This window comes from Zingiber officinale, chromosome 8A, assembly GCF_018446385.1.
Source record: "Zingiber officinale cultivar Zhangliang chromosome 8A, Zo_v1.1, whole genome shotgun sequence".
In the NCBI taxonomy this organism is placed as follows: Eukaryota; Viridiplantae; Streptophyta; class Magnoliopsida; order Zingiberales; family Zingiberaceae; genus Zingiber; species Zingiber officinale.
In genome coordinates, this window is record NC_056000.1 from 11,082,954 (window position 1) to 11,099,492 (window position 16,539).

General features: G+C 37.8%; 1 protein-coding gene and 1 long non-coding RNA gene across 3 annotated transcripts; both read right to left on the bottom strand.

The window, feature by feature from the left end:
• Nucleotides 1-498: 498 nt before the first annotated feature.
• On the bottom strand, nucleotides 499-13,585 carry LOC122012412 (polyadenylate-binding protein 2-like). 2 transcript variants are annotated; one of them, XM_042568929.1, is made up of 9 exons: nucleotides 12,991-13,585; nucleotides 5,652-5,770; nucleotides 4,904-5,560; nucleotides 4,738-4,815; nucleotides 4,545-4,634; nucleotides 3,788-3,925; nucleotides 1,835-2,014; nucleotides 1,152-1,352; nucleotides 499-1,012 (listed from the first exon to the last, which is right to left on the bottom strand). In XM_042568929.1, exons 1-9 carry the CDS (start codon nucleotides 13,247-13,249, stop codon nucleotides 770-772), a joined length of 1,965 nt encoding a protein of 654 aa, XP_042424863.1. In that variant the 5' UTR covers nucleotides 13,250-13,585; the 3' UTR covers nucleotides 499-769. The 2 variants fall into 2 exon arrangements, with proteins under 2 accessions (XP_042424863.1, XP_042424862.1); XM_042568928.1 differs by having other exon boundaries at nucleotides 1,152-1,355.
• LOC122012413 lies at nucleotides 2,693-3,777 on the bottom strand. The gene is made up of 2 exons (XR_006120215.1): nucleotides 3,532-3,777; nucleotides 2,693-3,457 (listed from the first exon to the last, which is right to left on the bottom strand). It is a non-coding gene; the product is annotated as an uncharacterized LOC122012413 (long non-coding RNA).
• Nucleotides 13,586-16,539: the final 2,954 nt, after the last annotated feature.

Here is a 16,539-nt window from a genome sequence, read left to right on the forward strand (position 1 = left end):
CTTTCTGTTGCTCTTGTTTATTGTCTCGTATTCTAAAATTGTAGCAAGAAAATTATTGTTATTCAACTTCTGTTGGGTGCGACATGGAGTTCATGCAAAATTTGCGCATGTGCAAATTCTTGCCTGGCTTGATTTCTCAGATGATACGCAATGTAATATATATATTTTTTTATTTCTATTGTACCTTCATAATTTCTTGTATTTATGGAGTTTGCTACTTCAATCAAATCATAGAAAACATACAAACACAAGTTAATTTTTGATGCAATTTTCCCCTATCAGTTATTATGATACAATCCCTGTTTTTTTCCCTTTTATAATAACAAACCATGCGGCTCCTTTATATATTTTTTATTTTAGTAAGTTTTTATTTAACAGGATATATAAATGAGACGTTGAAAAACATTGTGCCAACATGTTCTTGTTTTTCGTGAGAGTGTAGATATATGACGATAAGTCGTTTAGCGGTTCGTGTATCAAAATTTAGGAACAGTTAAATATTTCAAAGCGGCTGATTCAAAACATTAAACCAAGTGTACGAACACGAGGAACAAGCAGTTGCAAGAGGCAGCAGTGGCAGAACACAAACTTAATATGAAAACCAGCCACCTGACATTAATTCTACCAGCACAAACAAGAAGAAAAGCATGCTTAATAACCTGAAAGCCAAAGTCGAATCCAGTTGTAAAGAGAAAGCCAACCGAACTCCACTACTACTATCTTGTCACAATCAAACAGCCTCCGGCTAAATCTCTCATGATTCATCAACTCATGAGACAATACTATCATTAAGCGATAATGCTGCCAGCTGATCAGCAGGCACATTGCCCTGCTGCTGTACGACGCTCCTCAGAACTTCCATTGCCTCTGCAACTTTTGCTCTCAGCGCATCCGGTGATTCCAGAAGGTGCAGAACCTCTGTTTGGTCCATCTCCAGTAGCATACCGGTAACTTTGGCTGCATGATCGCGTTCAATACTCTCCACAAGTGGATACAGATTCTCACCAAGCATCTATACATTAAGATGAGACCATAACTGAGTTTTGAATGTTCAACTGGGATCACAACAGTATACTTGACTATTAGCTAAAGGCCACGATGTAAGCCCAAGCATCCAGTGAGTCACATGCATGGAAAAAAAAAATACTTACCATCCTTTGGTGCTCAGGAGGAGCATTTGCAAGGGCTGAAGCCAATGTTCCAATGGGACCAGGTTGTGACAAGCCAACATCTCGCATAGGCAAACCTCCAATGTCGTAAGGTGAAAGCATGCCACCAACAACACCAGGCATAGGAACGTCAGACATGTTGCGACCTGGAGGATAGCGTTGAACACGCCCCCTTGGAAGCATCTGCTAGCTCAATATCAAACAAATATCAGTCAAAAGCTAAAGAATTAAGATGTTAATGTAAAAGCATTAGACATGTCAGAGCAGACATAAAGATGAGAGCACCAGCTAGCTGTGTATCAAGTTTATTTTCATTGTGTGATCAGAGTATTGGGCCTCATCAGAAGTAAAAAAGATGCAACCATGTGTATTCCTATTCCTCTAGTTATTATTAGAGATTTCCATGGCATCGAGTAGATTATGAAATTAGCTTCACTACTTGTGTTAATTATTCCCACAACCATCTATGAATCCTATAATGAGTGACCAATTAGTGAGTCTATAACTGCTTAATTATATGACTTCCAGAGCAAATCATATTCCGTCACAAAGGCAGCACAGTACCAAAACTACTTTTCCATGAAATATTTCACTTTTATTGAAAAATTTCAAGTTGTTGCAACTCTTAGATTTTAAACTCAAATGCCTTTAGATTAACCACTGACCTGTTGCTGCATTAGAGGTATTGGTTGCTGGCTTTGTTGCACTGGTCCAGCTGCAGCACGTCTGCCACCTGGACGATGCATCTGCTGACCTTGTTGGACAAGGGGCACAAAGAAATTTGGCATATGTGCTCCTGCAGGACGCATTCCAGGTATAAGTTGTTGCTGGAAACCAAACCCTGGCTGCGAATGAAACCATCATATGTAAGCACTTACATTAATCAAATGCAAATGTCCTATACTGCAAGTTCGTATGGCAAAAATGGCATACGGAGGCAATAATATGATTTGGCCATTACAGTAATAATATAGTAGATATCTGCAAACAACATAAAGTTGAGTTTAAATATAACCAATAAGAAGTGTACATCTACAGCCCATTAAGGACTTATATCATCAAAATCATAAATATATTCATAGAAAAACATTATTAACTGTCAGCGCATGAAAATTAAAATGAAAAAAAAAATGCAAATGAGAGACAACAGTATGATTAATTATTATCATAATACAGTGCATAACTACAAATAAGACAAAATTAAGTTTACATCAACGGTACATCTGCAGTCCTTTACCATCCTAGAACAAAAGACAAATTACTTGCCCATCAAGCGTACACCAAAAACTTAGACAATTATGGAATTGTATTATGGTCCACCGAGCACGCATAAAATGATCAGACCAGAGTTTGAAACTTTGAATAAAGATAAATATAAATTAGGAGTGTCAAAAATAAACCCGACCCGACAATCCAAGTCGACCCGAAAAAAATCAAGTTTTTCGGGTCGGAGGATTTTCAGATTGGAGATTTCGGGTCAAGTTCGGATGGACCTGGATTTAGGTTTTATTGGATTTTTTAAGGTTAAATCAAATTTTATTTTGAAAATTAAGAAGGTTTTATGTATATCAATATCAATGTTAGTATAATAATGATAGAAAAAAAAGTCATTTTTAATCAGGTTATTCGGGTCAGGTTCGGGTTGATCAAATTCGGGTTTAAGGGTTTTGGGTTGTATTTGGATTCAAGTTTGAGTTGGGAAATTTTATAAATTTTTTTTTAACCCAACCCACCTAAGTTGATACCCCTAATATAAATTGAGCATCCCCACATATAACATCATAATAGATAATGATGGTAGCCCCCACGAGCTGGTGCAGTTGATTCATGCAAAGGTGTTACTACCAATAGGTCTGGGGTTGATTCCCAGTGGTACGGAATGTCCTGCTGGTTACCTCAACTCCTTGCGTGTGTTACTGTTGTTGGATGAAGCCCCCTGTGATTTACCTTCCTTCCATCTTGACGGGGCTAACGAGGTAACAATTTTATCTTTTGCTGCTAATAATAGATAATGATTGTGCCCCCAGGTTGGCGCAGTTGGCACCTGCATGGGTGTTTACTCCAATAGATCTTGGGGTAAATTCTTAGCGAGTCCAAAAATGCCTCGTTGAGTGTTTGACCTCCTCTATGTAAAGAGTCATTGCACAAGGATAAAATGTCCCCCATGATTTACCTGCTTGTATCTTGTCATAGGATCGGTGATACTAGCTGTTTGGGGTGAGCGATATCACCTTTTATTCCATTAATAGATAATGATGGTAGCCCCCATGGGTTGACACAGTTGGTATCTGCATGAATATTTACTCCAATAAGTCTTGGGGTTAATTTCTAGCGGATGCAAATGTCTTGTTGAATGTCTGACCTCCTCCATACAAAGAGTTGCTGTGCTAGGGTAAAATATCCTGTCATTTACCTACTTATATCTTGTCGTGGTGCCGAAGATACACGACGCTTGGGGTGAGAGATATCATATTTTTGCTTCAATAATAGATAATGATGGTATTTTTTACCAATTACTCAAATGTGAAAAGAGATGCATCTAAATCTTGAATATAACTGATACGGAAGAATGAAAAGTCAAAAAAAAAAAAAAAATTGAAATAGACAAAAGAAATAACCTGAGGTGGAATAAGGGCAGGAGGTGCTTGACCATAAAATATTTGTTGCCCAAGACCAGGAGCACCAGGAGGGTACATGGGAACACGTGGGCCAACATTAGGAGTCATTGCTACAGGTCGTACTTGTGAAAACTGTGCCTGTAAATTAGACGATGTAAAGCATGCAAGTCCACTTCAAGACAAAAAAAAAAGTGGGCAACCGCGAGCATGTTGCTCGAAGAGCATGGAATTTAGCAAAAATTGAAAAGGTTAGATAAATACATGGGAAAAAATACATAAAAGTGTCAGGATGGATACCAACTCCAGGAAACATAATAAGCTTGAAAGATAAATGCAAGCAATCATTGTTTAATGCATATAACTAAAAATATAAAATATAGTTTTTTTCAACTAGTAATTTGCATCTAATAAGGATGATACAGAAATTCAAATAATTAATTCTAATAATTTTAGTTTCAATCTACATAAAGCCTAAAAACAACCAATGAGGCTATGAGCATCAGAAAAAACAATAAGACATCTAGTCAAGGGTGGTCATGGTAGATTTGAAGGTGTCAATATAAACACAATGATGACACTCGACCAAATTTTGTAGCCTTTTTTACATTCTCGGAAATTATCTTCTTTCATATGAAACAGTATTCATGTCAATTCAAGTTGAGACATTTGTCAAAAACTACAGCAACACGAGAACCATGTAGATGCCTTCATAAACTTGTTTATTAGCATTGACAATAGTTCATATGGTTCATAATACCTGCAACCTAGCTCTTCTGTCTTCTTTACGTTGTGCCAGTGCAACATACAGTGGCTTCCCACAGACCATCTTTCCATTCATATCTGCAAGCTGTATAAAAAACAAAGCAAGCAAATGTGATCACTTCACTGTCATTCATATTTGATAGATATTGAGATTGAGATAGAGAAAGAGAAAATCATCAAGATCTTACTGCTCGAGACGCTTCTTCTGGAGTTAAGAAAGCCACAAACCCAGAACCTTTACTTGCTCCATTTGGTTCCCGCATAACCTATGACTCAACGATATATCAAATATGTCAATGAGAAGGTTCTTACACCTTAATAGGCATAAATTTCTCATCAGACAACATGCAATACCTTGTAAGAAGTTATGGTACCAAAATCAGAAAATAAATCTCTCAGCTTGTCATCTCCAATGCTATCATCTAAGTTCTTTAGATATAAGTTAAGTCCTTGGTATTTGTCCACTGCATCTTTTGCACTCTGGTCAAACTTTTCCTTTAGTTCTAGTTCCCTTTCATATTTCTTCAGTGCCTTTCCAACATACCACTCTTTTTCATCAAATTTCTGCCCATTGAGTTTTTGAACTGCTTGAGCAGCAGCATCTGAATCCTCAAAATTAACAAAGCCAAAGCACTTTGATTTTCCATCCCCGTCTGTCATAACGACAGCACTAGTAATTTTCCCATACTTTCTGAAGATTGTTTCAAGATCTTCCTTTGTAGTTGATTCAGAGAGGTTTTTGACATAAACATTAGAAAATTTTGCCTTGTCTGAAGAGTTCTCTCTTTCCTGTTTGCGAAGGAAGGGTCCAACAAAAACTGGTTTATCGTTCACAAGCATGCCATTTAACTTATTAATTGCTGCTTGTGCTGCGTCATCTTGTTCAAATTGTACGAAGCCATATCCTTTCGACTGACCAGATGCATCTATTGCAACCTTGCACGAAAGAATAGTACCGAACGTTGAAAAGATTTCATGTAGTGCTTTGTTGCCTATTGTTTTATCTAGATTCTGAAAAGTAAAAAAATAACACACTAAATGTAGAGCAAAATAAATGTATGGGAAAGTGCATAAAAATAAAATCGAAAAAAAGTCACATTACCTTTATAAATATATTTGCTGCCCCACTTCGGCGGATGCTAGGGTCACGATTAGAATACATAATGCGAATAGGCTTATTGTTAAGAAGGGTAAAGTTCAGCACTTCCAACGCTGATGCAGCTGCCAATCAAAATCAAGATAAGATCTAGATCAAAACAATTCATTTGTATTGAACTTTTATCTACACAATGATGCAACACTTACATTCTGTGAATGAAAAATTCCAATGTCAATCAAACCAAGATCAAAATATATGATTTTTTTTTTAAAAATAACCATACAAAGTGGTGGGAAAAAACAATGCAATGTTGGCTCCTAGAGGTTTCCATATACCAACATAAGATCATTGTAAAATTTGCATTTGAGAATTCAAGCCATAGAAGCCGTCAACTAGAAAAAATATATGTTGATAACATTGAATATCAATATTAAAAGGGAATTGATGAAAAAAAATTTAAATAAAAATATCAGCACCAGAAAGTGTAAAATTATTATGAGTTATCGACATGTTTTTTGTGAATAACCCACTACAAAGATACTCAAAAAATCTGAAGAAGTTTGCAGCTTGTCAGAAAAAAAGGCTGCAGCTTCCAATAATTTAATCATAAATTGGCATCTCAGTCAGTAGCCACTAGTCCACCAGATGGTAGACACCTATATGAAAATGGTCTATAAGTACCGCTTTTTACCAACCTATCTTTACGTTGTGTTTTATTTAGATTTCTGCAAACCCAAAGTGATGATCAGATGGTTATTATTGTTGGGACCTTGACGTCGGCTAGAGGAGTGAATAGCGTCTCACCCAAAACGTCGCTTCCTACACACAGCGGAAATACAAACAAATAAGTAGAAAGCTAATCTAAATACAAGACAAGAAATGCAAACCAAGCTACACGATCATTTAACGTGGTTCGAAGATCAAGGCTCCTACTCTACGGCTGTCCGTAAGATGGACGATCCCAATCCATCGATGGATGACTCTCCGACAAACTCCGGCTAGCTCACGTAGCTCCTTGTGGATGGAGAAAACTCACCACAACTCTCACAAGAACACTTGAAACGCTAGGGCACAGATAGACTACTAATAGGGGTTAACCACCTCTATTTCGTCAACCTCAACCAAGCTCCCAAGACTTGATTATATAGACCACGGGTTGAAAAATCTCACCTACCAGTCGATTGCCAAAACCATCAGTCGACTGCCCTCTTGTGGAAATTCAACCGTTACATCCCAACGGCTCGATACCAGTCAACTGGTAAAAGTACCAGTCGACTGCTCCACACTGGCCGAGCGAACAGAAACATTATGTTCGCTCCCAGTTGACTGATGAACCACCAGTCGATTGCTACAGTACTGCTACAGTAAACCCCTAATTTTAGAATTTTACCCTCAAGTACATTCACTCAGCACTCGTCCTCGCCTGACCAACCTAGACCTAGCCTTCTAGCCTCCTCTATCAGCCTTGCGTCCCTCGGATGTCTCCCCATCCTTCACGTCTTGCCTTCTGGAGCTTCCATCGGCCTTGTCATTGTTGTCGGGTCTTCCTTTGCCAAGAGGTCGCACCTCCAAGACTTCGTCCATTGCCAAGACTACATGCTTAGACTTACACCGCCAAGACTCATCCTTGGACTTTTCTCCTTTGCCAAAATCACACTTGGACTTTCTTTGTTGTACTTGTATCCTGCACACTCACAATGCATATCAAATACAATAATAAATCTAACTTAAATCTTTGCCCAAACATCAAAACCTAGGGTACCCAAATTGCTCCAACAATCTCTCCCTTTTTGATGTTTGACAACCCGTTTAAGTTAGAGAAACAATAATAATGTAAATAAATATGCAATCTACACATGCATAAATCATGGAACCTAATCCTAGGCTCCCCCTTCACATAAGCTCCCCCACAAAAGGCAAACTTTTCCCCCTTTGCTAATTAATGAGCAATTGCTCCTCCTTCTAAGCTCCCCCTTGAGTTAGGATTTCTTGCAAAGGTATGTAGGTTTCCCACTTAAACCTAAACTTCTCCCCCTTTGTCATAAATCAAAAAGAGCTCCAACAATATCCCAATTATTGGACTTTTCGACCTCTAATGCTCATAACCATCATGTATTAATCCCCCATAAGATTACATACATGTTCCCCACTCTTTTGATCATTTTCTAATGCTGGAAAACATTTTCAGACCGTATCAGTCGACTGTCATAAGTCCCAGTTGACTGTCATCGTCAAAATGAACTTACAGAGACATTCTGTGCTCGTGAACAGTGTTACTAGTCGACTGGTAACTGTACCAGTCGACTGGTATACTATTTCAGCAAAAATCAGCATTTTCTGACCAACTTCAGAAATGCACCAGAAATTCTACAAACCTCCAAAAATTCTCAAATTTTCTGAAGAGGTCTATTTTATCCATGTCTACTTGGAAAAAATATATATAAAAATATATTTATCACAGATCTCAAGATTGACACAAAATTCAAAACTAGCTAAATGGTTCAATTGAACTTTGATCTAAAATCCTAGTTTTGGCTTTCTCTTGATGTATCTACCCATACTAAACCATAATACATCCCTAACATTAGTTTATATGGCATATATACATCCAAAACTAATTTTCATGCAATATGAAACCTTTTTCATATTTTCATGCATGATACTCAACCCAATTGTGTCAATTTATTGGATTTGAGACTCAAGTCTGCCTCTAAACCACTTTGGCACATTTGATGACCCATTTTGAGTCCTAAGCATGATCCACTTGAAATTCATTTACCATATATTCCAAAGACTCTTGGAGCTCCCCCTAGAGCTCTTAATCTTATTCACCTCTCTAGGTGACTCATCCAATATGGCTAGGCCACTTCGGTACACCTCGGGTGACACTTGACCTATAAAATTTACTTTCTTAACCTTAGGCACCTTGTCATTGGTTAATTTCTTCTTGTCCTTGACCTTGGACACCTCATCCTTGTCATAATTATATGCCACCCTAGCATATTCCTTTTTATTGGTCTTAAATGACTTTCCCTCGTCCTTGGTCACTCCTCCCTTACCAATGTCATGTGTCACCTTAGCACTTGACCTCCTTTTGGTCTTGGAGGGACCCAATTTGACATTTTTGGATCTTTGATCACCCAAATACATGTCAAGTCCTTTAGGTCCAATAATGAACCTCTCTAGGACTTTCTCCATTTCCTCAAGCTTTGCCTTCAAGGCTTGATTTTCCAATTCTAGGGTTTTAACCCTAGAATCAACATGTCCATCATGGACATTCCTAGACCTACCCACCTTCCTAGGCATAGGTCTCCCTTTCTTGGGATTAATGCATAGGTTTTCACCCACTTTCCTTCCCTTAAGCAAAATGGTTTTACTCTTATTAGGTCTACCCTTACTAGATTTAACATGAACAAATCTCCTAGGGTTATCACCTACATTAACACTATTCCTATCATTATATCTAAATCCATAATCATGCTTGGGTAAATAATGAAAATTATTTTTAACATGTATGGAAGAATTTAAATTTGAACTTGAATTCAAATTAGGGTTTACCTCCCTTACCCTTGAAGCTCTCTTCTTCTCCCACTTCTTCAAGTGCGCCAATTTCTTGAGTTCTCCTCTCCTTGGGCACTTTGTGTGGTAGTGACCAAACTCACCACACGTGAAGTATCTAATATGCTGCTTCTTCTCCTTCTTCCTACAACTCACATTAGTTTCTAAATTAACTTTAGTGAGTTCAGAGTTTACCTCCTTTACTTTCTTGAGCGAAGGACACCTACTCTTGTAGTGTCCCATCTTACCACACTCAAAACATTTGATGTGGCTCTTCTCGCTCTTTTTGGTAGTTGAGGTGGAGGGTTGAGCTTCCAAGATCTCCTCTTCCTTGGATTTCTCTTCTTCCTCTTCACTTGAAGATGTGGATGATTCCACTTCTTCTTCCCTTGAAGATGTGAATGATACTTCCTCATCTTCCTTCTCCTCCTCGGATGTTGAACCCGTGTCAACATCTGATTGGTCCTTCTCCTCTTGGACCAATGAGCCCTTCTCTTTGGGCTCCTCCACTACTTGGAGTTTTGTAGGATCCTCATGAAGTGCAATTACCTTTTTCCAAAGGTCGCTTGCGTTCTTGTATTTACCTACATTCAATACCAAATTAAGAGGTAATAAATTAATCAAAATTCTAGTTACCTCCTTGTCTGCCTCTGATGGCTCCTTTTGCTCCTCGGTTCAATACCGAGGCCGGAGGCGCTTTCCCTTCTTGTTCGTTGGAGCTTCAAACGGTTCCTCCAACACAATCCATTGGTTCCAATCCATTTGGAACCAAGTCTCCAACCGCTTCCTCCAATACTCGAAATCATCTCGATCGTATGGAGGTGGGATTCGGATATCCCATCCTAAAGGTTCTTCGGACTCCATCTTTCTCTAGCGCTTTGCTCCCTCGGCGATTAGTCTGTAGAAGAGCGACCCGCTCTGATACCAATTATAGGATTGAAAATAATTTTAGATATCTCCACAATGATATGATATTGCCCACTTTGGGCCTAAGCCCTTATGGTTTTGCTCTTGGGCTCTATCAAAAAACCTCGTGTCAATGGAGATATCTTTCTTTTATAAACTCATGATCTTTCCCATGTATTTTCAATGTGGGACTATGTTTGCAATCTTGCAACCCCAACAATCCCCCCTTCAAACAAAGGACCACAGGTTTTCCATGTCCGATCCTCGACCCACCAAGTCTTCTTGCCCCTCGATCCACCCGACCTACTAGGACTTCTATGTCTAGCCACATCTAAGACTTCCTGCCTGGTGTCTGATCCTCTTGATCCGAACATAGGAGCTCTCACTTTCTTTGTTCGAAGTCAATATTGTACTCACATGGCTCAATCAGACCATAGCTCTTGTGTACAGTCGGTGGTTAAACCTTCTGGCAGTCCAGGCTCTGATACCACTTGTTGCGACCTTGACATCCGCTAGAGGAGGGTGAATAGCGTCTCACCCAAAACGTCGCTTCCTACAATGGTTAGTGTGCAGCGGAAATACAAACAAACAAGTAGAAAGCTAATCTAAATACAAGACAAAAAATGCAAACCAAGCTACACAATCATTTTACGTGGTTTGAAGATCAGGGCTCCTACTCCACGGCTGTCCGTAAGGTGGACAATCCTGATCCGTCGGTGGATGACTCCCCGGCAAACTCCGACTAGCTCACGTAACTCCTTGTGGGTGAAGAAACCTCACCACAACTCTCACAAGAACATTTGAAACGCTAGGGTACAGGTAGACTACTAATAGAGGTCAACCACCTCTATTTCGTCAACCTCAATCAAACTCCCAAGGCTTGGTTATATAAGCCACAGGTTGGAAAATTCCGCCTATCAATTGTCTGTCAAAACCATCAGTCGATTGCCCTCTTGTGGAAATTCGACTGTTAGTCTGTTACATTCCAACGGCTTGATATCAATAGACTGGTAAAAGTATCAGTCGACTGCTCCACACTGGCCGAGCGAACAGAAACATATTGTTCGCTCCCAGTCGACTGTCCAATCGACTACACCAATCGACTGATGAAACCACCAGTCAACTACTACAGTTCTACAGTAACGCTACAGTAAAACCCTAATTTTAGGCTTTACTCTCGAGTACATTCACTCAGCACTCGTCCTCGCCTGACCAACCTAGACCTAGCCTTCTAGCCTCCTCCATCAGCCTTGCGTCCCTCGGATGCCTCCCCATCCTTCACGTCTTGCCTTCTGGAGCTTCCATCAGCCTTGTCATTGTTGTCGGGTCTTCCTTTGCCAAGAGGTCGCACCTCCTGGACTTCGTCCATTGCCAAGTCACACTTGGACTTACGTTGCCAAGACTACATGCTTGGACTTACACCGGCAAGACTCATCCTTGGACTTTCCTCCTTTGCCAAAATCACACTTGGACTTTCCTTGTTGTACTTGTATCCTGCACACTCACAATGCATATCAAATATAACAATAAACTTAACTTAAATCTTTGCCCAAACATCAAAACCTAAGGTACCCAGATTGCTCCAACAATTATTGCCTTATTGTTCCTTATGCCACAGAAGCAAGGCACCACTTTTGATTAAAAAAAAAATAACAAGATAAAGACAATGAGATAATTAAAGTTGATACAGTTGGTAAGAACCTAATTGAGTATCATAACCCCATAATGCATCAAGAGATTCATATATAAACACGTTTCCATGATATTAGTAGCAACTGAATTAGATTTAATCTATTCTGTTATACCAGAATAGATAATATTTTCCAATTTGTGAATATATTTTTTACTCAGAAGAAAGTGAAAAGAAAAAAATCTTAGTTATCGATATTGTAATATCTAAGGTGATCTGGTGAAAGAATTTGGTTTGTTGTCTATCATTGAAACAATTTTTGCCTCCCACTCATCATGCAAGTAGTAAACTAGTTACAAGGTACCGAAAAAATATCCAATTGTCATATGTTCAATTGGTTTAAAATTCAACATTGGTTGATATGTTTCCAATCAAGACTCTCCGTTTCAAGGCATTATTGTGCAATTATTTGGGTAATTGTTAACGGCATATAATGTCCGAGTGGAGGAAAGGCAATTTGGTGTCTATTAAGAATAAAGACACATGGAATTGTGTTCAAAATATAGAAGGATTAAAATGAATCATATAATGAAATGTTGGATACCATAACTGGCAAGTTTGGCTGTTTAATCTAAGATTTCTTTATGTACCTCAAAACCTATTTACAGAATTCCAGCCAGTCAGAATAGTTATTAATCCAACAACATACAGGGCAGAGTAACAATAGCCAGCTAGTTTGTCAGGCAGAGCACCTGTCGCTAGGAAGTTTGTTTGGATGCATGTTCATACCAGTACACATCATTGTTCACCAATTTGTAACCTGTTATTTTATTGGTTAGCTCCTTTACAGTCTCATAGGGAAGATAAGATTTGGCTACATTAATAATGTAACACATCTCCCATATAAAAACATGTTTTAAAGTTTTTTTTTTTCTCCTAACACATTACTCTACCAAAACAATTTAGATTTCAGTAAATAGTTGCCATTCATATTCCCTTCTGTTCTCACTTCGTGTACGGTAAGAAGAGTCAAATATGATCACGGTACATAATCGACCTTCAATGAATTAAAGAATGATAACATTATCAGTAGAACTAAGAGGAATAGACATTAGCTTGAATGTAACATAAAAGCGCATCAAGTATTCCCTTAAAACAAATAATCTAGCAAAGACGTAAGTAAAGCCATGCAACAGAAGAATCGTGGTAAGTAATCCAAAGACCGAGAAAAAAGACGATTAGACTCACCATCAAGGGGGTTGCTGTAGTTGACATAACCATATCCAAGCGACCGGCGAGTATCAGCATCGCGGCACACCCGTACGGACACCACAGGACCAAGCTGGCTGAACAGATCGAACACCTGCGCGTCCGTCACGCCCGCCTGCAGGTCCCCCACGTATAGAGAAGTCGACGGGAACTGAGACCCCGCGCCGGCACCACCGGCATTGATAGCAGTCCCATTTGGCGGCGGCGGCGGCTGCTGCTGCATAGTACCCTGCGCCATCTCTCACGCCAAGATGCGATCTTTTTCACCTTTTTTTTTCTTCCCGAATCCGATAAAAACAGATAACACAATCAAACCTTCCTCTTTGATTTTTTTTTGTTTTTGTTAGGACTTTTTATGAATAGATAACGGAACAAAGATCGGATACCAAGAGAGAGGACTGTTCAAAAAAATTGGATTTTTTTTTTTCAGATTTTTTCCTTTTGTTTTAGAAACTTTGGGATAGAGATGGAAATCGAAGTGATCGAAATCGAAGCGGAGAAATAAAGAGAAAAAAAAAGAAGGGTTTGGGAGGAGCAGCAACGCACTGCACCGCGTCGAGTCCTTGCCGCCCAGGCCGCGATTTTATCGCGGAGAGTTTTAGGAAACCCTAGGCCAACCAGGCGTCCGTGAGGACTGTCCGTCTGATGGACTCAGAAAGTGAGATGTGGATCGTTGGATTCCCTAAGTGGATTCAAGTTTGAAACAATAAAAAAAAGTGAAGTTGTCAACAAAAGCGCGTTGATTTACACATCAGTTTGATAACTCTTGGTTAAGAAGTTTAAGTATTTATTAATAAGTTCAGAAATATCAAAAATATTAAGTAATAAATAAAGATTTACTATATTGTTTTGAAGGAGTTATCAGTTATGGTTATAAATTAAAAAGTAATAAAGCAAAGATGACCACTTAATTTAGTGGCATATTGCAGAACAAAATTGAATATTATAGTAAACTCTGTCAAATTTCATGAAATATTATCTAATAATATGTCGTTTTTAACATATAAATCCCTCACAAATATCATTTGGGATAATCTGTCATTTGTAACATATAAATCCCTCATAAATATCATTTGAGTTATCATTCAATTCCTAATATAATACATTGAAATCACATTGACTCTTTATAATGAAATTATATTAATTAAATTATTTTAACATTAAAATATTAAAGTAGAGTTATTAAGGTAAAGTACATTTTAAAAATCCATAACGGTCACCCTTACGACTTCCCTATGAAAAAATTAATTTAATTTAATATTATACTTATCTTAGTAAAAAAAATTAGAAAAAGTATATTTTTTAACATTGTCGGCCTAAAATATTTATAAAAACTTCTTTGATCATAGTGTTGTCAATTCTAAGATATGGGACTAAAGATAACTATATTTTTTTATATAAAACAACCAGAGAAAATTAATGATGAGAAAAATTCATAATAATATGCCGCAGCTGAATCTCAAACTCTAGATCACTGATTGTTTCGCTTGTGGAATTACTAATAAACCTTGGAATTATTTTTAGTGTAAATAGAAAAAAAGATATTAACGTAAATTCATTTTAGCCTTCACCAAAATTAGTTAGTAAAGGGAGGAGATTTTTAATAAAATAGTAAGATGAGATGGAAAAAAAGGAAATTAAGACCGAATATACGAAAGTTCTGATACCAATTGTTGGTTGCTACTCGGAATACCATCCTAGTTCCCCTATACAAAAATTTGTACAAGCACAGAACTATCCTAGCTACCCATGTACTCTACTGAAGTTAAATTTGGATTGCAAACGATGCTTAATATTATTAATCTAAATTATCCTTCAGAAGTTAAACTTGGATTGAAAATGATACTTAACATTTTTACTCCAAGTTTAACCGATATGATCTTCATAAGTTAAACTATATTACAGAAGTCAATCAAATATCTATTTCAAAGATCGGCTTCCACGTTAAACATGGTGAGGTACTATGCCTTCTTGGGTATGAGATCATCCACTACTTCCTAGACAAAGCCTTTCAAAGAAATCGGATATTTAACTTCTTACAGTAAAATAGGTTTAACTATAGAGACCTCAATAGAAACACATTATCGAAAAATAAAATCAATAACAAAAAACGATAACTTAAAACCGATAATCTCTTGTGTTTGGTTTTTCAAGATCTATACAAAAGATGAACTAGCTATGATGTGGAAACTAATAACTAGTTATACCTTTTGTAGCTTATAGACCTCTTGATCTTTTGTTGTATTCCTCTCCTTCTCTTGGACGTCGCGTGGGTGACGATCTTCCAAGATGAAATCCACTCAAGCTTCTTCCAAGGCTTCCAAGATCCAGCCACCAACAAACCTCCAAGGGATGCTAGACAAGAGAGCTTCCTTCTCTTCTTCTTCTCCTTCAAGCAACCGACCACCAAGAGATCACCAACTAGATGCCGCCAACCACCAAGGAAGAAAACAAAAGGAGAAGAGAGAAGAACAAGGGTCGGCCACCAAGGATTGGAAGAGAGGAATAGAAGATGTGTTATCTCATGAGACACCCCTCCATCTCTTTTATAATCCTTGGTCTTGGCAAAAAAGGAAAGTTTTAAACATAATTAAAACTTCCTTATATTCCTTGCTAATGACTAAAAAGAAAAGTTTTTAAAACAAAAAATTAAGACTTCCTTTTATACTTGCCATGGTCGGCCACCTACTTGTGCTCCAAGTAAGAAAAGTTTTAAATATAAAATTAAAACTTCCTTATTTGTTTTTGGTAAGAAATTTTTAATAAAAAATTTTTCTTTTAAATCCCTTGTTAGTTATAAAAGAGAAATTTTATAAATTAAAAATTTCCTTTTAAAACATGGGATGGTTACAAGAAAGAAAAGTTTTATAAAAAATTAAAATCTTCCTTTTAACTACAAATAAGGAAAGATATCCAACATTTCTCTTAATCCATTGTAGAAAGCTATAAAAGGAAATATTTTAAAATTTTAAAACTCTCTTTTAAAACCATGACTTCTACAAAAGAAAATATTTTAAAAATTAAAACATCCTTTTATTTTAATGTGGCCAACCACCTTGCTTGAGCTCCAAGCTTGGCCGACCATAATACTTGGCTCCATCTTTTGGCTTGGCCGACCCTAGCTTGGGCTCCAAGCTTGGCTTGGGCGACCACAATGAGATGGGTAAGAAGCTTGGCTCTAAGTGGATATAAGACTTTATAAATAAGAGGCTACAACAGGGACCGAGAGGAGGAATTGGTTTTGACCTCCCGATGAGCTTGAGCTTCTCGTGTTGGCCCCGAACACCCAACTCAAGTTTATCAATAATAACTCATACCACTAAAGAGTTATTATCGCACTATCGCAGCAATCCTATATTATAATATGGACTCCTTCTTATCACGAGTGTGTTAGTCTTCCTGTGTTTAAGATATCGAATGCCCACTAATCAAATGAGTTACTGACAACTCACTTAATTAATATCTAGCTCCAAGAGTAGTACCACTCAATCTTATTGTCATGTCGGACTAAGTCCACCTGCAGAGTTT

Coding starts and splice junctions, on each gene's coding strand:
- LOC122012412 (XM_042568928.1), bottom strand. CDS start 13,249: ATGGCGCAGGGTACTATGCAGCAGCAGCCGCCGCCGCCGCCAAATGGG. Junction 5,771..12,990: donor CTACAGCAACCCCCTTGATG/GTGAGTCTAATC, acceptor TTTGATTGGCAG/CTGCATCAGCGTTGGAAGTG. Junction 3,926..4,544: donor ACAGAAGAGCTAGGTTGCAG/GTATTATGAACC, acceptor TCTAATTTACAG/GCACAGTTTTCACAAGTACG.